General features: G+C 43.6%; 1 protein-coding gene across 3 annotated transcripts in view; it reads left to right on the forward strand.

Moving 5' to 3' along the window:
- Positions 1-22,468: 22,468 nt before the first annotated feature.
- CTSO (cathepsin O) overlaps positions 22,469-25,163 on the forward strand; it is a 121,698-nt gene continuing 119,003 nt past the window's right edge. For all 3 annotated transcript variants that reach the window (XR_012750431.1, XM_075335356.1, XM_075335344.1), the window contains exon 1: positions 22,469-22,755. Coding sequence is in view for 2 of the 3 variants with exons in the window: in XM_075335356.1 (XP_075191471.1) it covers positions 22,510-22,755 (246 nt within the window). In the remaining variant the exon portion in view is untranslated. The remainder of the gene's footprint in view (positions 22,756-25,163) is intronic.

The raw sequence follows: 25,163 nt of genomic DNA on the forward strand, positions 1-25,163 counted from the left end.
TTTATAAAAGCTCTTGATAAAGAGGTTCAGGCTTTCAATCATTTGATTGCTATGCTTCAAAAATTGAGTGCAGCTAAGTTAAAGGAAGGTATATTCATTTGACCTCAAATCAGAAAATTACTAAAAGATGAAACGTTCGAGTCAAAACTCAAAAAGCATGAGTCATCTGCTTGGTCCTCCTTCAAAACAATTGTTGATGGCTTCTTGGGTAACAATAAAGATGATGACTATGTTTCCATAGTCAATGAGTTATTGCAAAACTACACTGTGTGCAGAATTATTAGGCAAATGAGTATTTTGATCACATGATACTTTTTATACATGTTGTCCTACTCCAAGCTGTAAAGGCTTGAGAGCCAACTACCAATTAAGTAAATCAGGTGATGTGCATCTCTGTAATGAGGAGGGGTGTGGTATAATGACATCAACACCCTATATATGGTGTGTTTAATTATAAGGCAACTTCCTTTCCTTTGGCAAAATGGGTCAGAAGAGAGATTTGATGGGCTCTGAAAAGTCAACAGAGTTATATAGGTGGGTAGAGTATTCAAAGGCACTAACATGTAATCTCAACCCTATTTAAAATGTACAATTTTTATTAATATTCATTAAAATACCATAAATCTACAGACAGACACACAAACATATAGATAAGAAATGGATCAGATTAACCTTGTGACTCTTACAAGGAGATGTATAGATATATAAACTCACTTAGGGAGGGGAGGGATACTAACAAAGCCCTTAGTGGGTAGTGTATCCCTACCTACCAACGGAGGGTAAGACACCATAAGTTACCGGGCGCCCCCGCTCCACGTTGGCTTTCCCTCTCCCTGACCCTAATATAGGGATAAGATAGAAAACTCTATTGTGGTGCTTACACAGTCCGATATAAATTACAAAAAGGGTAGTTCTAGTCCCTATATTGTTTTCTGGACCAAAAAGTATCAAATTACTGATCCAAAAATAAAAAACCTTATTTATAATGTTTGCACAGTACAATATATATATATACAGGATTCTACTCACTATATTATTATCTTGTCCAAGGTAATAATTTTCTGATCCATAAGTTTTTACAATCAAACTTGTTCAAGGTGATATACCCCAAAAGTAATATTGACAATAACCTAGAGTCATATCACACGGGGCTCAGATAAACTCCCCATTACACTCTAGGAGCTGCAAAGAATTGGGATAAAGACACCCCTGCAAAAACTGCAAATAGAAAAATTGCTCCAATCACATTCAATAAAGACAGGGAGTAAAGATAGATCACTTCCCTGAAAAAGCAGGAGTCCAGTCCTGCAGGCTTGGAGCGAGGCCCGGCTAGTTCCATGCTACCGGGCCATCAAGTTGAAGTCAAACTAAGTGCCAGGAGGCAGGTCACGGATCACCAGGCAGCACTACTTGGGGACGGGACCCGGACGAGCTCCCCTCAGCGGCAGCGGTACCCAGAGACTTGGTTTACCTGGTTGTCAGCATCTGCTCATGAACTGAGTCAGTACGAGAGTGACCCCTGCATCCCACGGCACCCCTACACTGAGTGCCGGGGCATCCCCCTACCTGTGGAGGGTTACAACACCTTGCTGCCCCACTTCATCACCCCAGGTACTCCCCAAATTACCATACACCACGGGTGGCATCACGAACTATACATCCACTCCCCTGTAAATATCCCCCTTACATTTTAGTGGCCGCACGACCCCTGGGTCCGGAGACCCTCGAGCCACAGCGAACCCGGATCCGAGCAGCTCGCCTACTTCCACGGGGGCGGCACAGGCACATGTGTAGAATTTGGTGGTTCAGAGGTTTCTGAAAAAAAATACCTCGAGATGTCAGAGTTGCTGCAGAAAATGCGGGCTGTCTGTGTGCACTTTCGTCATTCTCACCCTGCTGCTACATGGTTGTTTGTGCTGCAGTGTAACTTCTGCTTTCCCGTTCACCACCTCATATGTGACAAACTCCACTTTGCATATGCTGGAGCGACGGTGCATCAGCAGGCAATAGTGGAGTTTCAGCTGCAGCATGCACGGGTGAGTCGCTCTGCGGAACACAACTTCACGACCAATACGTGGGCCTTCCTGTGGGACATGTGTACCACGTTGCACTGCTTCAAATACTCCACGAACATGGCCAGCGCTGATGACTTCATCATCAGCGTTACTATCCCTCCTCTATGCCTCACTGAACAAATGCTTCAGGCGATGATGGATGAAGTGGTGGCAATCAGAGTAATATATGGTGTTGATGTCAGCTGTGATTTGTCAAAAATCACAGCTTTGCCATCAAGTCCTGACCTGGGTTGGTAATGAAGAGGTGTCTATGAGAACTCCCCCCCCATTACCAACCCTGTATGTAAAGAGGAAACAAAACTACCCCGTTTCACCAATTCCTTAACCCCCAAAACACCCTCACAGGTCCTACGTAATCCACACGACATCCCATGATGATCTCAACTATGGTACATCCAGTTTGAGCGCTGACAACAGAACATGTGACTGCTCACCGTAGCTTCTGGGACACACCGAGAGCAGCATAGGAGCTACCAGAAGTGACCTCAGATGAACGTAGTGCCGGACTGTATGTCATGGTGGCAGCGGAGTCCAACAGTCCAGCACCGAGTTCATGTGAGGTCACTTCTGGTGGCTCTCAAGGTACCGTCTGTGTGAGCTGCTAGCTGTGACCTCAGGTGAACTGCATGACAGTACAACAGTCCAGTAGCTGTGAGGCCCTGAAACCTTAAAGGAGCCTTTAAGGTAGACTTTGAGGTTACTTTTGTTTCCCAGTCACTGGGTCTCGCGGTATTTCCTGGAGCTGTTAACTCTGGTAAGATATGGAGGCTGTGAACTCTTGTAAGAGTTCCCAGCCTCCAGATGTTCCAACAGCTGAGAACTCCAAGAACCTTAAAGGTTCCCTTAAAGTTACCGGGTTGACAGTTGCCGTAAGCTCCGGTGGCTGTAAGACCGTTTTCTTATTTATTTACATTTTTTTTTGTTTTTTAAATGGCTTGGTGGAGCATCTATTTTTGATAACCAGCCAACCAGCCAAGATAAAGCATACAACTTGGGGCTACAGCCCGCAGCTGTCTACTTTACCTGCACTGGTTATCAACAATAGGTGGGGGACCTCACGTCAAAGAGGTATAATTCTCTGACAACATTGTTCCCAAAAGCGACCTGTGTTTCAGAGATGCATCAAGGCATCTTCCCCATACTGTTTTCATTCAATTTCAGATCTATTCCATCCATTTCGGCATTTTTAATGCCTCGCCAGACATCCTGGGATGATTCACTGGAAAATAATTTGAGTTTCCCATTTTTTGCATTAGATTTGTTATTCGTGACGAATACAGGAATACTACAAAATATTCGAGATTAATCCAAACTCAAATATTTTAGTATTAGCACATCACTAGTAATTTCCCTAGTTGTCCTGTTCTTTACCCCATTGTACCTCCTTTTGTAGCACCCTAGCATTTACAATGACCATTTTATAGAACAAAGGTTCAGGTTCCCATTGAATTCTATGGGGTTCAAGGTCAAATACAGGTACCGAACTGAACTTTTAACTACACTTCAGCAGAACCCAGTGAACCCAAACAATCCTAGTAAACAAAAGAAAAGTGCTAACATCTTAACCTGCAAATTTTAACAAGAATTTAATTTCATAAGTGCTCGTTTTCACAAGCCCTATCTGACAATATCTATCTATGAAGATGAAGACGGGAATAACCCTTTAAAGGGAACCTGTCACTACTTTTTTGGTGTATAAGCTGCAGCCACCACCCCCGGGCTCTTATATACAGCATTCTAACATGCTGTATATAAGAGCCCAGGCTGCTGTGACAACATAAAAAACACTTTATAATACTTACCTAACTGTCACTCTGCGGTGGATGAGGGCCTAATGGGCGTCTCCGTTGTCCGATGCCAGAGCCGCCTCTTTTGGCCATCTCCGTCCTCCTTCTTCTCTAGCCATGGTGCATGACGGGTCCGACGTCATACACGCTCGCCGGCATTCAGGTCCTGAGCAGGCGCACTTTGATCTGCCCTGAGCAGGCCAGATCAATGTATTGTAGTGTGCCTGCTCAGGACCGGCGAGTGTGTATGACGTAGCTGCATCATGCACACAGGCTTCAGAAAGAGGACAAAGATGGCCGAAAGAGGAGGCGACCGCATCAGACAACGGAGACGCCCATTAGGCCCTCATTCACCGCAGAGCGACTGTTAGGTAAGTATTATAAAGTGATTTTTTATGTTGTCACAGTGGCCTGGGCTCTTATATACAGAATGTTAGAATGCTGTATATAAAAGCCCGGTGGTGGTGGCCGCAGCTTATACACCAAAAATGTGGTGACAGGTTCCCTTTAAAACACCATGATGAAAACTGTTATCATTGTGCATTTTCTAGAATGCTTACTTCACAATATGTACCAATCCTGTAAAATATTGGTTTTCTGGTGCCAATATAAACACACAGCCTGAAGTCTGACATTATAGAACTGAAATAATAAGACTAGAATCAAAACATCTTACATTTTTTAAGAATCTGGCATGCTATAAGGGATGGAAGCTGTCTATTCCATGTTAAAAGAGAATATATTTCAATGCATAGAGGAAGATGAAGTTCCCCGACAGATCTTTTTTTTTTTTTGTAGTTTTAGATCTGTTCTTGGTTTTATACACAATATTGTTTTGCCATCATGTGGACACTTTTTAGTATTACACATATTTTACAGTGGGGGAAAAAAGTAGTGTAGTAAGTCAGCCACCAATTGTGCAAGTTCTCCCACTTAAAAAGATGAGAGAGGCCTGTAATTGATATCATTGGTAGACCACAACTATGAGAGACAAAATGAGAACCAGAAAATCCCCTTGTCTGATTTGGCAAGATTTTTTTTTGCAAATTATGGTGGAAAATAAGTATTTGGTCAATAACAAAAGTTCATCTCAATATTTTGTTATATATCCTTTGTTGTCAATGACAGAGGTCAAACATTTTCTGTAAGTCTTCACAAGGTTGGCACACACTGTTGTTGGTATGTTGGCTCATTCCTCCGTGCAGATCTCCTCTAGAGCGGTGATGTTTTGGGCCTGTCGATGGGCAACACAGACTTTCCACCATAATTTGCAAAAAAAAATATTGTCAAATCAGACAAGTTGATTTTCTGGATTTGTTTTCTCATTTTGTCTCTCATAGTTGTGGTCTACCTATGATGTCAATTACAGGCCTCTCTCATCTTTTTAAAGGGAACCTGTCAACAGAAATTGAGCTTTAAATCTAAAAGATTACCCCTCTGCAGCTCCTGGGCTGCATTCTAGCAAGCTTCCTGTACTTTTTGTGCCCCCTTTTAAACCAAATAAAACACTTTATAAAGTTGTACCTTTTTGCCTGCAATTCTTGTAAATTTTCCATGTGGGCGGGCCGTGTGGTGTCGGTTACTGTCCCTCCTTCTGGTTTACGCCATCCCCCATTGCTTCATTTCATAGATCAGGATGCCGCCCGCAGCGCCCGAGGTCCCGTGCACGCGAGGACTGCTGGTGACATGGTCGCAGGCACGATATTATGGGCGGCGCTGTGATTGCATTGCAAGTGCCCGCCCATAATACCGTGGCCGCGCTCTCCCCTTTGCCTCCTGCGTTCTGCGCAAGCGCTGGCCAAATGATCCGATGTCACCTTTCCCATCTTGCCCTGCAGCAGGAAATAGATGGGAGGAGCGGATCAGGCCACCACAGGTTACGAGGAGACGCTTGCGCAGAACGCAGGAGGCAAAGGGGAAAGTGCGGTCACTAGGTTATGAGCGGCACTTGCTGATGACACTCACAGCGCCGCCCATAACCTCGTGCCCGCGCAAAGAGTCACCAGCGGTCACACGTGCACACAGTGCTCGGCACCGCTACAGTCGCACAGCGCATGCGCGGGACCACGGGCGCCCAGGGACGGCATCCTGAGGTTTGAAATTCAGCGTTCGGGGGCGGCGTAAATCTGCTGGAGGAACAGCAACGGATCCCAGAGAGCCCGCCCCCATGGACGATTTACAAAATTTGCATACGCAAAGGTACAAGTTTATAAAGTATTTATTTTGGTATAAAAGGGGCCACAAAACTATAGGAAGCTTGCTAGAATGCAGCCCAGGAGCTGCAGAGGGGGAAACTTTTAGGTTTACAGGTAAATTTCTGATGACAGGTTCCCTTTAAGTGGGAGAACTTGCACAATTGGTGGCTGACTAAATACTTTTTTCCCCACTGTACACTAGAAAAATATAGGAAAATTCCTAATCATTATGTTTATTCAGAACTTCAATCAATAATACAAGATATGGAAATTATAATCTGTAAATTCAATCTATGTTTAACACCCCTTTTAGTTGCCTTTGCTGGCAGGATGTCTGGTAGTTCTCATCTCAGTATAGCTAAGGACCTCAAACTGAATCTTGCTGGGAGCTCTAATGGAATGCAGGAGGGTCTGCCTATTGTGGCAGGGGTTGACTCGGAACCGCCTGTCCATGCTCCGTACACACTCACAAGAGATTAGATTAAAACAACCCAACAGGTTTATATTACGAGGCTAAAATGGTGTAGCATACAGAGGGTATAAAAGGAACAGTAAACAATTGATATCACACAAACAGAACAGATATGTAATACTCCTAAAAGGTACAGGATTAGTGATGAGAACACCCATAGATGTTCAGGTTTGTTACGTTCGGCTGCACTTTAAAATTAAGTTCCGTTCGGGACCCGAAATTGACCTCAGATACTGAACCAAGTCAAGGGAGACTCAAACATGTGTGCTGTAAAATGGTCATAGTGGGGACTGCAAAAGGAAGCAAAATGCGGGTAAGAGCAGGACAATTGACCTGCTAGCAAATGTGGATAGGGAAATGACTTAAATGGATTCTGTCACCTTAGAAATCATGATTTCATAGGAAGTAAATAAGAAAAGTGAAGATTTTAAGAGTGCCCCAACAGAGATTGATTTCAGAGATCCCCCACAGAGCAACAATTCTCAAAAAGGCCTCTATAGAGTCTATTTTTCCAGCTCATACACAGCCAAATTGGCAGAGTTCTCACACAGAGCGACAATGCTCAATAAGGAAGAAGGGAGTACCTAGCTGACTGTACCAGCGTCCTCCGTGATTCCTCTGTGCCATACAACTATTGGGTATCCAAGCAGGATACATGGTATGAACTGTCCCTCTACACCTTGGAAATGCTGGCCTGCCCTGCCTATAGACAGTGCAGGTTTCTAGTGCCACCAAGGGCATAATAAATAGTCAACTGAAAATGCTTACATGAGAAAACTGATGGCACTTCCTTAGAGACAAATGTGAATAGATACAAACTGAACATGTCTCACAAAAAATTGATGAAAGGAGAGCTAAAACTGATTCACAGACTAAAAAACTCCTTAATTTTATAAAAATTTAATTTTTTTAACAAAAGCAATCAGATAAAAAACACTTCCACAGTATATAGCAAACAATCCATTAAGTGCCAAACAAACAATAGAGACATTTATCCCCCTTCTGATTATATTCCCATGTGTTTCCCCTATTTAGGAGCAAAAAACAAAAACAAATGTCAGTTAGGCATAACACAAAATTATATCCCTAAACAGTCCTATAGTCAAGGGTCCTACAGTCATGATCCCTAAGGGCAACATTTTACCCTAGATTAGTTGATTCTGCGTTGAGATATAGTTCTGAATATATTGCCAATTACTATATTTGTGAGGAGGTTGTGATATTATCAACCCTCAACGCCTAATCGATCCGACGTGTTTCCCCTCCCAACAGCAGGTTCTTCAGGGGTCATTCAAAAAGCAGAATGATACATATACTATACAAATTATCCTCCAATTATATAGTAGGTATAGACATAATTTTTCTAATCTCCTCGTATAGAAAATGATATATATACTATACAAATTATCCTCAAGTTATATAGTAGGTGTAAACATAATCATTATAATCTCCTCTGGTTATAGCGCATTCTCAGAATCCAAAAGTTGCTAGGTGATGCAGAATTTCATAAGGTAGCAATGTAGATGTTACAAGACACCTTATTTATTTCTCCTAATGTTATTTATCACCTCGCCTGGAACAAAGTTGTAGATTCTGGGTGAATGACGATGTCACCTGAAAAATTGAAAGAATTATGTCCCATAAGGCTCATGTTCTCAGATGTAACTACCAAGAGAGATCACATAATAGTCAACCATGGTACTTAAAAAAAGAACACACTAACATCCAAAGGGTACCAAAAAGAGTAACACAAAGAAGGCCATCACCTCAGAAAAGGAACACCTAAGTGCCCATATAGCTACTAGAGATACCTATTTATGACATGTCCATTCATGATTCCCTTTCAAAAAGCATTTTTGCCTTTTTCTGACAATGCAATGGATAGACTAAAGCGGGCTTAACACACTGCGATATCGGTACCGATATCGCTAGCGTGGGTACCCGCCCCCATCTGTTGTGCGACACGGGCAAATCGCTGCCCATGCCGCACAACATCGCCCAGACCCGTCACACGTACTTACCTGCCTGGCGACGTCGCTGTGATCGGCGAACTGCCTCCTTTCTAAGGGGGCGGTTCGTTCAGCGTCACAGCGACGTCACAGCTGCATCACTGAACCGCCGCCCAATAGAAGCGGAGATGAGCGGGACGTAACATCCCGCCCACCTCCTTCCTTCCGCATAGCGGCCGGGAGGCAGGTGTCACACGGAGCGATGTGTGCTGCCGCAGGAACGAGGAACAATTTCGTTACTGCTGCAGTAACGATATTTGAGAATGGACCTCCATGTCACCGATGAGCGATTTTGCAAGTTTTTGCGACGATGCAAAATCGCTCATAGGTGTCACACGCAACTGCATCGCTAATGCGGCTGGATGTGCGTCACAAAATCCGTGACCCCAACGAGATCGCTGTAGTGATCTCGTAGCGTGTAAAGCCCCCTTAAGACCCTATGAAAGAAGCAATACAATCAAAATGTGCTAATACAATACCCCAGATGGTGCTGTATATAACATTTAGGTATAACATACCCCTCCAGGATATAATTAATAAATATATCTAGTCCAAAAGGTTTGGAGATTCTGCATACTAAAAGGTACACAGAAGGATCTGGTATGTTATACCTAAATGTTATATACAGCACCATCTGGGGTGTTGTATTAGCACATTTTGATTGTATTGCTTCTTTCATAGGATCTTAGGTGGGCTTTGCACACTACAACATCGCAGGTGCGATGTCGGTGGGGTCAAATTGAAAATGACGTACTTCCGGCATCGCATGCGACATCGTAGTGTGTAAAGGCTCGATGATACGATTAACGAGTGCAAAAGCGTCGTAATCGTATCATCAGTGCAGCGTCGGCGTAATCCATAATTACGCTGACACGACGGTCCGATGTTGTTCCTCGCTCCTGCGGCAGCACACATCGCTGTGTTTGAAGTCGCAGGAGCAAGGAACATCTCCTACCGGCGTCACCACGGCTTCCGTAGGATATGCGAAAGGAAGGAGGTGGGCGGGATGTTTACATCCCGCTCATCTCCGCCCCTCCGCTCCTATTAGCCGCCTGCCGTGTGACGTCGCAGTGATGTCGTACGACCCGCACCCTTAATAAGGAGGCGGGTCGCCGGCCAGAGCGACGTCCCAGGACAGGTGAGTCCATGTGAAGCTGCCGTAGCGATAATGTTCACTATGGCAGCTATCACAAGGATATCGCAGCTGCGACGGGGGCGGGGACTATCGCGCTCGGCATCGCAGCATCGGCTTGCGATGTCGCAATGTGCAAAGCCCGCCTTAGTCTATCCATTGCATTGTCAGAAAAAGGAAAAAATGCTTTTTGAAAGGGAATCATGAATGGACATGTCATAAATAGGTATCTCTAGTAGCTATATTGATACCTTATGAAATTCTGCATCACCTGGAAACTTTTGGATTCTGAGAATGCGCTATAACCAGAGGAGATTATAATGATTATGTTGACACCTACTATATAACTTGAGGATAATTTGTATAGTATATATATCATTTTCTATACGAGGAGATTACAAAAATTATGTCAATACCTACTATATAATTGGAGGATAATTTGTATAGTATATGTATCATTCTGCTTTTTGAATGACCCCTGAAGAACCTCCTGTTGGGAAGGGAAACGCGTCGGGTCGATTAGGGGTTGAGGGTTGATAATATCACAACCTCCTCACAAATATAGTAATTGGCAATATATTCAGAACTATATCTCAACGCAGAATCAACTAATCTAGGGTAAAGTGTTGCCCTTAGGGATCATGACTGTAGGACCCTTGACTATAGGACTGTTTAGGGATATAATTTTGTGTTATGCCTAACTGACATTTGTTTTTGTTTTTTGCTCCTAAATAGGGGAAACACATGGGAATATAAATCAAAAGGGGGATATATGTCTCTATTGTTTGTTTGGCACTAAATGGATTGTTTGCTATATACTGTGGAAGTGTTTTTTATCTGATTGCTTTTGTTAAAAAAATTAAATTTTATAAAATTAAGGAGTTTTTTAGTCTGTGAATCACAAACTGAACATGAACTATAATCTAACAAATATACAGCTGCACTCTGAGATGCTAAGGTATGTAAACATTCAATAGTTTTAACAGGGACCGCAGCCATCTTCAGCAAAGGAAAAAATCCAGCATCGTATAGAGGAGATGTGAAGGTAAAAGTTGAAAATGTATTGAATCCAATAAAAACGTAAGTACAAAGGGGAATACAGGGACACAGAGTAAACAGATACTATCCTACGCGTTTCGACCTTGCGATTTTATTCATGGAATGTGTAATATCTCCACAAGGAAGTCATTTAAAGACATACAAATGAACGTCATAGGTATACATGTGCTGGTTAATTAATTGAAAAAAAATGGGGGGGTAATACACCCTTTCCAGATTTTTATAGCATACAGCACATGGGAGATCAAGTGAAAATAAAAACAGAGATATAAATATAAAAAGTACAAAATAAACAAACAGTTAAAAAAATTATTTAAAAATAAAAACATATTGTTTCCATATTTGAAAGATAAGAAGACTATGTAAGAGAATATTGCAATCTCTCTGAATAGAAAAATTGATGATGACTAGTGGGAGTCATGCAAGAATTAGGGTGAGTAATGAATAAACTAAGGAGAAAATAAGGGAGACAGTTTTGGTCATGGAATTAAATGTATATAAAATTGTATGCACATAAAACAGCACACGTTCTCCACTGCCAATATATTGATTTTTGATGGTAATCAATATGATAATAGTTAATGCGTCGGATGTACAGTGATAATTCAAAAATTAGGCGTATTGAATGATAAGATCTTGCCGAATGTTCAGACCATGAGGAATTCGGGTGCCGAGTTTAAAAATCCAAAAGGATTCTCTATTTAAGAGCTTCCTTCTATGGTCACCTCCTCTCACTGGTTTGAAGACTTTTTCTATGCCTGTGAAGGTAAAAGAACTAAGGCATCTATTGTGTACTGATACAAAGTGTTTGGAAACTGCAGAAATGTTAACAGCGGAAGAATTAAGTGTATCTGACATATGGCGCCTGATGCGTTTTTTTAATGGACCCCCTGTACATCCAACGTATTGAACTCTGCAACTCGTGCATTCTATAAGATATATTACGTGTGATGTATTACAGTTTATGTAGCTTTTTATGTCATGTGATATGCCAGTGTGTGTAGAAACAAAGGTTTTATTTTTATTAACATAGCTGCATGAAATGCATTGGTTATGACCACAGCGATAGAAACCTGTGCAAGATAGCCAGGTTTCTGTATTTGTTTGACTATTTACAACACTTGGTGAAAGTATGTTGGCAAGACTTGTTGCACATTTAGCTACAAAATTGATTTTATATTTAATGAGAATCGCATTGAGATTTTTGTCTTGATATAAGAGGGTCAAATATTTTTTAACGATTTTTATTATTTCACTATATTGGGGGGAGAACGCTGTGCTGAAGGTGATTTTATTTTGAGCCTGATTGTGTTTAATATTTTTACATTTAAATAAATTGGCTCTCTCAATATCATCAACTATTTTTTTGTGCTCTGTGGAGACACCATTTTAGGTAACCTTTGTGTTTCAACCTCATCAGAGGTTTTTTTTTGATTCAAGAGGAAAAGCGTCAGGTCTAGAACAATTTCTCTTGACTCTACTCAATTCTCCTAAGGGAATATTTTTTATAGTGTGCGGAGGGTGACAAGATGTAGCTTGCAAGATGGAGTTACAATCTGTCTCTTTTTTTATATGGATAAACCTCTATTTTTGTAGAATTGTTTACTAAAGTGACATCCAAATTATTGATTTTGTTGTAATGACCGAAGAAAGTGAATTTGAGATTAAATGGATTTGTGTTAAGATAATCTACGAATTTTTTCACCTCTTTAGAACTACCTTTCCAGATTAAAAGTAGATCATCAATATACCTATCTTAGAAAACAATATGGTCCGCAAAAATATTGTTTAAGTTGTTAAAGATATAGACCTTCTCAAATATAGCCACAACGATATTTGCTAGAGGGGGAAAATTTCCCCCCATACTGACGCCATACCTCTGCAAAACAAATTCTCTATCAAGGGAGAAATAGTTATGAGTGAGCAGAAAGTTTACAGCAGAAACAATAAATTCTTGAATGTTGAGCGGATAAGAACTGTATCTTTTCATAAATTGTTGAATACAGTCGATAGCAACATGATAGGGGATATATGGCTAAAGGCTGACAATGTCACAGGTTATCCACATATAATTTGGTTGCCAAGAGATGGACTCCAGATTGTACAGCAGAGATTTTGTGTCTCTTAGGAATCCAGGAAGTTCTTTTACTAAAGGCTGTACTAAAAAGTCAATCCAGGACCCCAATTTTTCTCCCAGAGACCCAATGCCCGAAATAATTGGTCTAAGGGGGGAGGGGAATCCCCTTATGGATTTTCGGGAGGGCATGGTATATTGAGGTAACAGGATGGTCAACTTTCAGATAGTCATATACCTTTTGTGTATATACTTCATTTTGAAACCCCTCTTCCAGAAGTTTGTTCATTTTTTGTTTAAAGAGATTGGTGGGGTCACCCCTTAGATGAATATAGGTATTATTGTCTCCTAATATTTCTTTATTGATTTTGAAATAAAGTGTGGAGTCCAGTATCACAATCCCTCCCCCTTTATCAGCCTCTCTAATAATCAAGTTGGTGTTAGATTTAAGGTTATTTAAGGCTATTTTTTTTCTTGAGGGCTGAGATTATCTTCTCTCTCCTTATGTGTATCAATTAAGTGGACAAGATCAAATTAATTTTTTTCCTGAAAAATATCCAAGATAGAGGGTCGGGATTGAAGGGGATAAAAAAATAGGTAGGAGGTTTTAAAAACCTGTTCTGGTAACTGCTCATAAATTCTAGACTCTGACTCTAGACTTCTTAGATCTGTGAGTCTGATTAACTCATGAAACTCTGGAATAATATAGTTTCAGTGGTATTTTCATTGCACAGATTGTCAACATCAATGTCTGATGTGTTATGAGCATTAAAGTGACATTTAAGAGTCAGGTTTCTTGAGAATTTATTGAGTAGTGTTTTAAAGATATCGAATTTGTGGGGCAAAAATTGAGTCCTTTAGACAAAACAGAGATTTGGTGTTCAGAGATGATTTGAGCTGACAAATTCCAAACTGGACATGTTAGTATCTACTCTTCTTTTTGCGGCGATCCAGATATCTGGTGTTTCCTAGGCTTTCTTCCTCCTCTACGTGAACGTTTTTTGGAATTTTATTGTTATTTTTCTTTCATTTCCTCTATTTCATCTGATGAGGAGTCTGAAGAGTCATCCATTGTGTAGTTAGTGGATATTGATGAGGCACTTGTTTCCCCAAAAGTGACTCTTCTATTACGATTTTTTTGAAAAATTCTTTTTGAATTATTTTTAAAATCGTAGAGGCCTTGATTGTAGTCTGCCAGGTATAGATTTTATTAGTTTTGTAATCCATAACATCTCTCTCAAATTTGTTCTTTTTCCTTGCAGCGATATTGTCTTCCAAAGAAATCATCTGTTTTGATAAGTTTTCACTCATCATTTTAAAGTCCTTATAGTCCTTAAATTCTTCCAAGGTTTTTTCTGTTTCCTTTATTTGTTTCTTAACTTTTTCTAGTTCTGATTCTTCATGTTTTACTATAAGTTCCATTAGTTTGATAGAACATCCGATAGTATGGAGTTCCAGCTGCTCAAAAATTCTTCAGGATAAGAAGAAAAAGTGGGAGTTTTCAGGATTCTCAATCTGCGTGGAATCATGTTTTTTTTCTATATAGGAACGCATGGATGTAGAATCCCACCATAATTTCGTTTCTTTTACTTTAGTCTTCTCTAGTAGTCTGTGTAATTGTAGAAAGTCCTCATTCACCTGTGTTTGTGTATCCCCTGCTTGTTGATCAGGAGCAAATTGCTCTGTTTGTGCACTGAAAATAGCATCAAACTTAGATCTCCTAATATTAGGTGGATCCATAATGGAGTAGAAATGCAGAGAGTGGAAACCACTATATGCAAGTAGTTATAACACAATCGTGTCAGGGGGAGCACGAAAAACGCACACCATGTGTATATATGAATGAAAAAAGGAAATATTCAGCGCAACCCTCTTCACTCCAGGACAACACCACCGATGCACAGAAACGCCATGGCCCGGGCAGAAAGGCACGTTCAGCAAAGGAAAAAATCCAGCATCGTAGAGAGGAGATGTGAAGGTAAAATTTTTTATTGAATCCAATAAAAACGTAAGTACAAAGGGGAGCACAGGGACATAGAGTGAACAGACACTATCCTACGCGTTTCGACCTTGCGGTCTTATTCATGGAATGTGTAATATCTCCAAAAGGAAGTCATTTAAAGACATACAAATGAACGTCATAGGTATACATGTTCTGGTTAATTAATTGAAGAAAAAAAAAAAAGGGGGGGGTAATACACCCTTTCCAAATTTTATAGCACACAGCACATGGGAGATCAAGTGAAAATAAAAACAGATATAAATATAAAAAGTGCAAAATACAAAATACACAAACTGTTGAAAAAATTATTTAAAAATAAAAACATGTTTCCATATTTGAAAGATATCCCTCACTCACTCAACTGACAAAACTTTGAGGAATCAACCAAGATGCGGAGCGGTTATGATGCCATCACAAGAGTCACCATCCAGCTTCTGTTTGTACTCAAACGCTCGCTGCTCACAGTTAAAAAGGAAGCTTTGCATGTGGACTTTGTGGAGATGGAGTAAGTACACAGATTCTTTCGGGCTTTCATATCTTGACTGCTTGCCCTGGAAATGTTGCCATTTAGGCTTATGGACTGAGGCTTTTTGCAACATGATGGCAGCTGCCATCCTGCAATACTCAGTTCACAGTTGCCAATATATTTCCCGCGGTGCAGTCCCCGCCTTACATCTGCACTTCTCTACTAACATCACCCATGCCATGACCAACACAGTTAGGTTGCTGCAGCAATACATGTGAGGCTGCTGATAAGTCTTTGGCTTTACCCAGAAAGAAACTAAATAGGATGATGAAACTTTAAATTTATTCCACATACTCTCCACTAATAATAATAATAATAATAATAATAATAAAGTTTATTTATGTAGCGCCAACATATTCTGCAGCACTTTACAATCAGGTGGGGGCTTGTACAGACAAAAACAAAACAAAATAGCACATAATTCAGCAGCTACAGTAGGAATGAGGGCCCTGCTCAAAAGCTTACAATCTATGAGGAAAGACGGGGACACAAAAGGTGAAGCACGCTTGTAGTATCTGGTCCGGCCATCGTTATGCTAGTTTATTGGTTACATATAAAGATGAACGATCTGGTCATTAGACAGTAACCTTTTGGGTGCCCTTACGTGCTATTAGTTGTATGTAGGATGTGAGGACAGAAATAGGAGAGAGAAGGTTATGAATAGCATTTAGTACGTGAGACACAGGAGAGTTAGGGCGGCGTTACACGGGACGGTGTATCATGCGATCGCATGAGCAAACGCACCCACCCCCATCATTTGTGCGTCACGGGCAATTTGTTGCCTGTGGCGCACAAAGTCGTTTCACCCCGTCACACATACTTACCTCCCGAATGACCTCGCTGTGGGCGTCAAACATCCTCTTCCCGAAGGGGGAGGGACGTTCGGCGTCACAGTGACGTCACACAGCGGCCGCCCAATAGAAGCGGAGGGGCGGAGATGAGCGGAACATAACATCCCGCCCATCTCCTTCCTTACGCATTGCCGCGGGACGCAGGTAAGCTGTGTTCGTCGTTCCCGGGGTGTCACACGGAGCAATGTGTGCGGCCTCGGGAACGACGAACAACCAGCGCGCAGAAGGAAGAACGACTTTATGAAAATGAACGATGTGTCAACGAGCAACGATAAGGTATTTTTGCTCCTTCACAGTTGTTTGTAGCTGTCACATGCTACGATATCTCTAACGATGCTGGATGTGCGTCAGGGAATCTGTGACCCCGACGACATATCGCCCGATATATCGTACCGTGTGACGCTGCCCTTAGGTTAGTAAGTTATGATGATAAGCTTGTCTGAAGAGATGTGTTTTTAATGTACGCTTAAAAATTTGGGGGCCCGATATTAGTCGTATTCTTTGGGGTAGTGCATTCTAGAAAACTGGCGCAGCACGAGTAAAGTCTTGGAGACGGAAGTGTGAGGTTCGTATTATGGAGGATGTTAGTCTAAGATCATTTGCGGAACGGAGGGGGCAAGTAGGATGATAGACAGAGATGAGGGATGAGATATATGGTGGTGCAGAGCTGTGGAGAGCTTTGTGGGTGAGGAATATGAGTTTGTATTGTATTCTGTAGCTGATGGGTAGCCAGTGTAGTGACTGGCACAAGGTGGAGGCATCAGTAAAGTGGCTGGACAGGAATATAACCCTGGCTGCTGCATTCAAGATGGATTGGAGAGGAGAAAGTTTGGTCTGAGGGAGACCAATCAGTAAAGCGTTGCAGTAATCCAGGCGGGAATGAATAAGAGCGACAGTAAGGGTTTTTGCGGTTTTGAAAGTGAGAAATGGTCGGATTCTAGAGATGTTTTTAAGATGCAGGGGATATGTGCGAGTGAGTGATTGTATATGGGGAATGAAGGAGAGTTGTGAGTCAAATATGGCCCCAAGCAAGACAGCGATCGTGCTACTTGGGTGTAATGATTAAATCATTAAAGGTCATTGAAATGTCGGGTGTAGGTTGGTTAGTAGAGGGAGGAAACACAAGAAACTCAGTTTTGGAGAGATTCCGTTTCAGATAGAGGGAGGACATGCTTTGAGAGACAGCAGACAGACAATCCCTGGTATTTTGTAACAGAGGAGGGGTGATGATTGGAGATGATGTGTATAATTGGGTGTCATCAGCATAGAAATGGTATTGAAAACCGAATCTGCTGATGGTTTGTCCAATAGGGGTGGTGTATAGAGAGAAAAGGAGAGGGCCCAAGACTGAGCCTTGAGGAACCTTGATGGAAAGAGGAGCAGAGTAAGAGTCGGCAAAGGAAACAGTGAAGGAGCGGTCGGAGAGATAGGAGGACAACCAGGCGAGAGCGGTGTCCTTGAGGCCAATAGAGCAGAGCATGGTGAGGAGAAGTCGGTGATCCACTGATGTCAACACATTTCTTACATCGGTATTCCAAATTCTGTGAGCCTAGCAAAAAGAAATATTTCGATTGTGCCTCAAACCAGGCATCCGTACCAGCCATGACATCAGAAATGGTGTGAAATTTGGTACCTTTGAGGTGATTCTTAGGGGTACTTTGCACGCTGCTACATCGGTAACAATGTGTTACCGATGCTGCAGCGATAGTCACCGCCCCCGTCGCAGGTGCAATATCTTGTGATTGCTGCCGTAGCGAACATTATCGCTACGGCAGCTTCACATGCACTCACCTGCCCTGTGACGTTGCTCTGGCCGACGACCCGCCTCCTTACTAAGGGGGCGAGTCGTGCGGCGTCATAGCGACGTCACACGGCAGGCAGCCAATTGAAGTGGAGGGGCGGAGATGAGCGGGACATAAACATCCCGTCCACCTCCGTCCTTCCGCATAACCAGCTGGGACGCAGGTAGGAGATGTTCCTCGCTCCAGCAGCTTCACACATAGCTATGTGTGCTGCCGCAGGAACGAGGAACAACATCGTACCATCACAGCAGCGGCATTATGGAAATAGACCCTATACCGATCATACGATAAAGACGCTTTTGCGCTCGGCAATCGTATGTAAAAGGCTTTACACACTACAATGTCGACAGCGACGCCGGATGTGCGTCACTTTCGATTTGACCCAACCGACATCGCACCTGCGATATTGTAGTGTGCAAAGTACCCCTTAAGGTTTGGAAACAGATGATAGTCGGAGGGAGCTAGATCTGGCAAATAAGGTGGGTAGTCAACCAGCTGGAATCCCAGCTCTGCCAGTTTTTCCATGGTCGCTTGTGCAGTGTGAGCGGAGGCATTGTCTTGCAGGAACAAGATTTCTTTTGACAGCTTGCCGCACTTTTTGGTCTTCAGAGCTGCCTTTAATTGGTCTAAAAGTTCAATGTAATACCTTGCATTGATGGTGGAACCCTTTTGAAGGTAGTCCACTAGCAGCATGCCCCCTTTATCCCAGAACACAGAAGCCATCACCTTAGTGGCTGATTTTTGCACCCTGAACTTCTTTGGATGAGAACCACTGTGGCGCCACACTTTTGACTGCATCTTGTTTTCAGGGTCATACAAATAAATCCAGGTCTCAAGGGACTTAAGGGAGCTTTACATGCTACGACATCGCTAATGCAAACTCGTTGGGGTCACGGAATTGGTGACGCACATCCGGCCACATTAGCAATGCCGTTGCGTGTGACACCTATGAGCGATTTTGCATCGTTGCAAAAACGTGCAAAATCGCTCATTGGTGACATGGGGGTCCATTCTCAAAAATCGTTACTGCAGCAGTAACGAGGTTGTTCCTCGTTCCTGCGGCAGCACACATCGCTCCGTGTGACACCGCAGGAACGAGGAACCTCTCCTTACCTGCCTCCCGGCCGCTATGCGGAAGGAAGGAGGTGGGCGGGATGTTACGTCCCGCTCATCTCCGCCCCTCCGCTTCTATTGGGCGGCAGTTCAGTGACGCAGCTGTGACGTCACTGTGACGCTGAACGAACCACCCCCTTAGAAAGGAGGTGGTTCGCCGGTCACAGCGACGTCGCTGGGCAGGTAAGTAGTGTGACGGCTCTGGGCGATGTTGTGCGACACAATTTATGTGAGTGCTAATCCTTTTTGCTCGATTGATGTGGAGTCCATTCTGAGATTCGAGCACCGCAAGACGGGAGTGTCCACCTGTTCTGTGATTATACAGTCCCACAGATGACGAGGGAGAGGAGCCGCAGCACAGGGATAGTCAGCGTAACCCAGCACAGCGTATGCCCTCCCGAGCTGTATGGGGCCCCCAGAGCTGTATGTGCTCTCCCCCCTGAGCAGTATGGGCCCTCCAGAGTTGTATGTGCACCCTCTGAACTGTAAGAGCCCCCCAGAGCTTTGTGCCCCCAAAGCTGTATGCCGCCCACGCCAGTAATGTGTATGCTCCCCAGAACATGTATGCCCCCCCCAGTAATGTGTATGCCCCTCAGTAATGTCTATACCCCCCCAATAACATATCTGCCCCCCAGTAACGTGTATGCCCCTCAGTAATGTGTATGCCCATGAGTAATGTGTATGCCCCCTGGTAACATGTATGCCCCAGTAATGTGTATACCGCCAAGTTATGTCTATGCCCCCTAGCCCCTCCTGTGATGTATATACTGTAGCCCCCAGTTTCCCGTGATTTATACACTGTAGCCTCCTGCAACTCCTGTGATGTATATACTGTAGCCCCTAGTCCCTCCTGTGATGTATATACTGTAGCCCCAGCCCCTCCTGTGATATATATATACTATAGCCCCCAGTCTCCCCTGTGATGTATATACTAAAGCCCCTAGCCCCTCCTGTGATGTATATACTGTAGCCCTCAGTTTCCCCTGTTATTTATACACTGTAGCCCCCTGCAACTCCTGTGATGTATATACTGTAGCCAAGTCCCTCCTATGATTTATATATTGTAAACCCAAGCCTTCCCTGTGATTTATATACTGTAGCCCCAACCCCTCCTGTGATGTATATACAGCAGTCTCAGTGTGCACTGTGTGGCCACGTCTGTGAGTGACGGCCATCACACTGCACAGCCACATGCTTGGGAGGAGCTGGATGGAGACAAGTTGGGGTGGTGAATGAAGCTGGAACCTGCTTCCCCATATTAAAAATATCTCTAATGTGTCTGTGTGTGCATGTATGATCTGTATATCAGTGAATATCACTGTGTATACATTTATGAATGTGTCTATGTATTTTTCTGAATTTATATTCAAATAGGTATGTATCTCTGTATGTGTACATGTTTTTGTATGTGCATGTGCATGGGGTTAACTGAGACTCTTTCACAAGGGGCCCACTAAAACCTGGAGCCAGCCCTGAGGCTGGGATATTTTTCTGTTCTACGCTAAGCACTTGCTTTGGGGTTTCCATGTAAATCACACAACAGTGTGATTCAGACAAAGCTCCTGACGGAACCACTCACTATAATGAGGTAGATGGAAACACTTTGAACTCCGTTTGCCATCTGTTTGGCTGGTTTCCATCTTTTTAGTTGTGCACAGAATTGTGATCATCCACACTTGTGCGCTAAAAAGATGCCTAAAATGATGGGACACCGCCAAGACCAAACGTCCAATGTGACTCCATCTGCCTCACTGTAGTCAGTGGTTCAGTCGGGGTTTTGTTGGATTGCGTTTTTGGGGATTTACACGGAAACCCTGATATGAGCGTTCAACGGTGAGCGCAGGATAAATGTGAACCGAAGCTCATTCTGATTTTTAGGAAGTAGAAAGAACAAACAGACAGCATAACATAAATAATTCTTGTTTTTATTTTTGCGCAATTCACCATGAGGTATTAGTAATCAGAATTATTTATTCTGTGGGTCGATAGGATTACAGCGATACCAGATTTTTTTCTTTATGTTTTGCTATCACATAGTAAAAATGCTTTTTTATAAAAAATAGTGTTTATGTTGCCATGTTCTGAGAGCTGTAATATTTTTATTTTTTTGCAAACAAGGCCGTAAAAGGCTTATTTTTTGTGTGATGAGTTGGAGATTTCTTTTGGTGCCATTTTGCAGTAGTTAACATTTTTTTATCGCTTTTTATTCAGATTTTCAAGCTGCAAAATTAAAAAAAAAAAAACAGCAATTCACACGTTTTTATTTTTTACAGCTCACCGTGTCGTAAAAGTGCTAAGAGCGATTTAATCTTGGGGTTAGAACAGTTACAGCGATACCAAATTTATAATTTTTTTATGGTTTTCCACTCTAAAAACAATATTTTACATAACTAGTGATGAGCAGGCACTACCATGCTCAGGTGTTCGTTCTGAAATCCAGCAGGTCAGACCTCGGATAGGCTCCACTCGTGTACCGAGTATAATGGAGGTCAATGGAATTTTCCAGAAACATGCTCTAGTTTCCCATTGACTTGCCTTATATTCGGTACACAAATGGAGCCCGTCCGAAGATCTGACCTGCTGGATTTCAGAACGAGCACCAGAGCATGGTAGTGCCCGCTCATCACTAGTTACATGTACCGAGCACACAAGCATGGTAGTGCCCGCTCATCACTAGTTACGAGTACTGAGCACCTGAGCATTGTAGTGCTCGCTCATCACTAATACCGAGCACCTGAGCATGGTAGTGCCCGCTCATCACTAGTTACATGTACCGAGTACCCGAGCATGGTAGTGCCCGCTCATCACTAGTAATGAGTACTGAGCACCTGAGCATGGTAGTGCTCCCTAATCACTAGTTACGAGTACCAAGCACCCAGGCATGGTAGTGCCCGCTCATCACTAGTTATGAGTACTGAGCACACGAGCATGGTAGTGCCTCCTCATCACTAGTACCCAGCACTCGAGCATTGTAGTGCCTGCTCAACACTAGTTACATGAGCACCCGCCAAACATGGTAGTGCCCGCTCATCACTAGTTACAAATACTGAGAACCTGAGCATGGTAGTGCGCACTCATCACTAGTTAGTACAGAGAATTGTAGTGGCCGCTTATCACTAGACTTGACCTTTCATATGTAGAGATGAAGAGACTACACCAAAGATCTGGGGAGCTTTTTGCCATTTTTGGTAATTGTGGTCCTTTATGTACAGCCCCCATACTACACCACCACCAGACACCAGCAGCAGTGCGCACAGGCTCATGTATTAGAGCAGGGCTCCAGCCTCTTCTGAAACAAGGTGGTTTCATACATAGCAATGGCGCAGGATTACAGCAAGATGGCGCACAAGCGTCCTACACTCAGATGAGGAAGCGGCGCGGCGGACAGCCACTTCCTGAGTGTCTGTGCAGTATGTGGTGGCTGCTTGTCGTGGGCTGTGTGAGTGTGAGCTCCTCACTGCCTGTGTCTGCCGGGGAGCAGCAGCCGCCATGCCCGGCGGGCAGACCTCCAGCACTCAATGATAGCAGCACCGCGCCAGCCTCCCGGGCTCCTCACAGACCTGCTCACAATGACACAGTGCGACGCTTCATGGAGACATTGGGCAGAACATCCCCGGCTGGCCCCCAGCTCTCTGAGGACAGATACGGAGCACTCCTGGTATTCTGCATGTCCGTGTCTTATGCCATTATAGGGCTGTTTACTGCCTGCTGTAGAAGCGGACGTAGTGCAGTTTCGGTCCAGCAGGGGGCGCCATACTACACTGAATCCATGCGCTGCACTGTGCGGATTATAGCGCAGGTCACCTGATGACGGCCTGAGCCTGTAGGGTTATGTCGGGCCGTGTACAGGGGCTGGGGGTGAATGTGCGGCACTTTGCACTTTGTCTTACGTCCCCTTCAGCCCATGCAATGTTTGTTTTTGTGCTATTATTTTTTCCTTCCCTTCAGAAAATATCCTCTTCCATAGCTATATTCATATTTCCATTAGTAGCCAGTGGTGTAAATTCATGGCCATGGAGCCCCCAATCATAAATTTCCAGCAGGATCCCCACTTTTCTCATTTATTTAATTTTATTGGTATTCTCATCATCGGCTAAAGGGCACTTTTGGGCTTTCTTAGTTCTCGGGCCCTGGGTGCGACTGCACACCCTGCGCCCACTACAGTGTTGCCCCGCTACAGTTACGTCCCTGCACCCGCTACAGTGATGAACCCGCTGCAGTGACTCCCTCGCACCCGCTACAGTTACGTCCCTGCACCCGCTACAGTGATGAACCCGCTGCAGTGACTCCCTCGCACCCGCTACAATTATGTCCCTGCACCCGCTACAGTGATGAACCCACTACAGTGACTCCCTCGCACCCGCTACAGTTACGTCCCTGCACCCGCTACAGTGATGAACCCACTACAGTGACTCCCTCGCACCCGCTACAGTTACGTCCCTGCACCCGCTACAGTGATGAACCCGCTGCAGTGACTCCACCGCACTGCACCCACTACAGTGACGCACCCGTGCCTGCTACAGTGACGCACCTGCTACAGTGACGCACCCGTGCCTGCTACAGTGACGCACCTGCTACAGTGACGCACCCGTGCCTGCTACAGTGACGCACCTGCTACAGTGACGCACCTGCTACAGTGACGCCCCCGCTACAGTGACGCCCTCGCACCTGCTACAGTAACGCCCCCGCTACAGTGATGCCCCGCTACTGTGACTCCCTCCACACTTGCTTCAGTGACTTTCTCACCCGCAACAGTGACGCCCCCGCAGCCGCTACAGGGAAGCCCCCGGATCCGCTATAGTGATGCTCCTTCACCCATTACAGTGATGCCCCTGGACAAACCCTTTATTGTTGTAGTTTTGAAGGACATTATTCATTCTGTCATGCAAGGTGCTGAAAAACAGGAAACAGTGCGGTGAAATGATAAAAACACAACGGCAGCATTTTTTTTTTTGTTCTTTACAGAATTTATTTAGTGGTAAAAAGGCTTTGGTAACGAGATTTTTTTATTATTTATTATTTATTGATTATTTGCGTTTTTATAGCGAGGAGCGATGACCATAAGATGCCAATTCTTACTTATAGATTTTTTTTCTACTCTTTACCATATGGGTTAATATATTTTATATTTTTATATATTGGACTTTTACAAGTGTGGTGATATCAAATGTTTCTTTATTTTCATATTGTAAAAAATGGGTGATTTGTAACTCATTGGCTTCATGATTCACGGTTACAGACTCTTCACTTTCACCACATCACATAAATGCCACTGTCAGAGATTGACAGCAGCGTTTTAAGGGGTAATCCGAGATTTTTGGGGTTTTCTTTCTGTGCAGGCAGGTAGCTACTAACTGTCTGCCTATTCTACCCTGATGATACTCATATCTCCTGGCTCAGAGTGGTCACTGACTGCTCCTGACGGCGATTCTCCCGCTTCCTGTAACGTCATGTTGGCAGAGCAGCTGTTTCTCTTCTGGTTTGATCTGTCAATAGGCCGGCACTGCTGATATCATGTTATTTGACAGCCGACTCACTGCTGCCTATGGCTCATGCAGATATCCGTGAAAATTAGTGTAACCTCAGACCGCAATGCATGGATTGGCCACAGCTCTGCTGACACATGCATTAGAGCCTCTTAAAAATATATGAAGCTGTCAAGCTCTGGTCGGCAGCCCCGAAGCCAGTCCATCTCCATGAGTCCTCACTGTCAATCAGCATGATGTTGGCAGTGATGGGTCATCAACAGATTATTTATTATTATAGCGCCATTTATTCCATGGCGCTTTACAAGTGAAAGAGGGTATATGTACAACAATCATTAACAGTACAAAACAGACTTGTATAGGAGGAGAGAGAACCCTGCGCGTGAGGGCTCACAGTCTACAAGGAATGGGTGGTGGTACAATAGGTGAGGACAGAGCTGGTTGTGCAGTGGTATACTGGACTGAGGGTTATTGTAGGTTGTAGGCTTGTTGGAAGAGGTGGGTCTTTAGTTTCCTCTTGAAGCTTTCCATGGTAGGGGAGAGTCTGATATGCTGAGGTAGAGTGTTCCAGAGTATAAGG

This window comes from Anomaloglossus baeobatrachus, chromosome 1, assembly GCF_048569485.1.
Source record: "Anomaloglossus baeobatrachus isolate aAnoBae1 chromosome 1, aAnoBae1.hap1, whole genome shotgun sequence".
Classification (NCBI taxonomy): Eukaryota; Metazoa; Chordata; class Amphibia; order Anura; family Aromobatidae; genus Anomaloglossus; species Anomaloglossus baeobatrachus.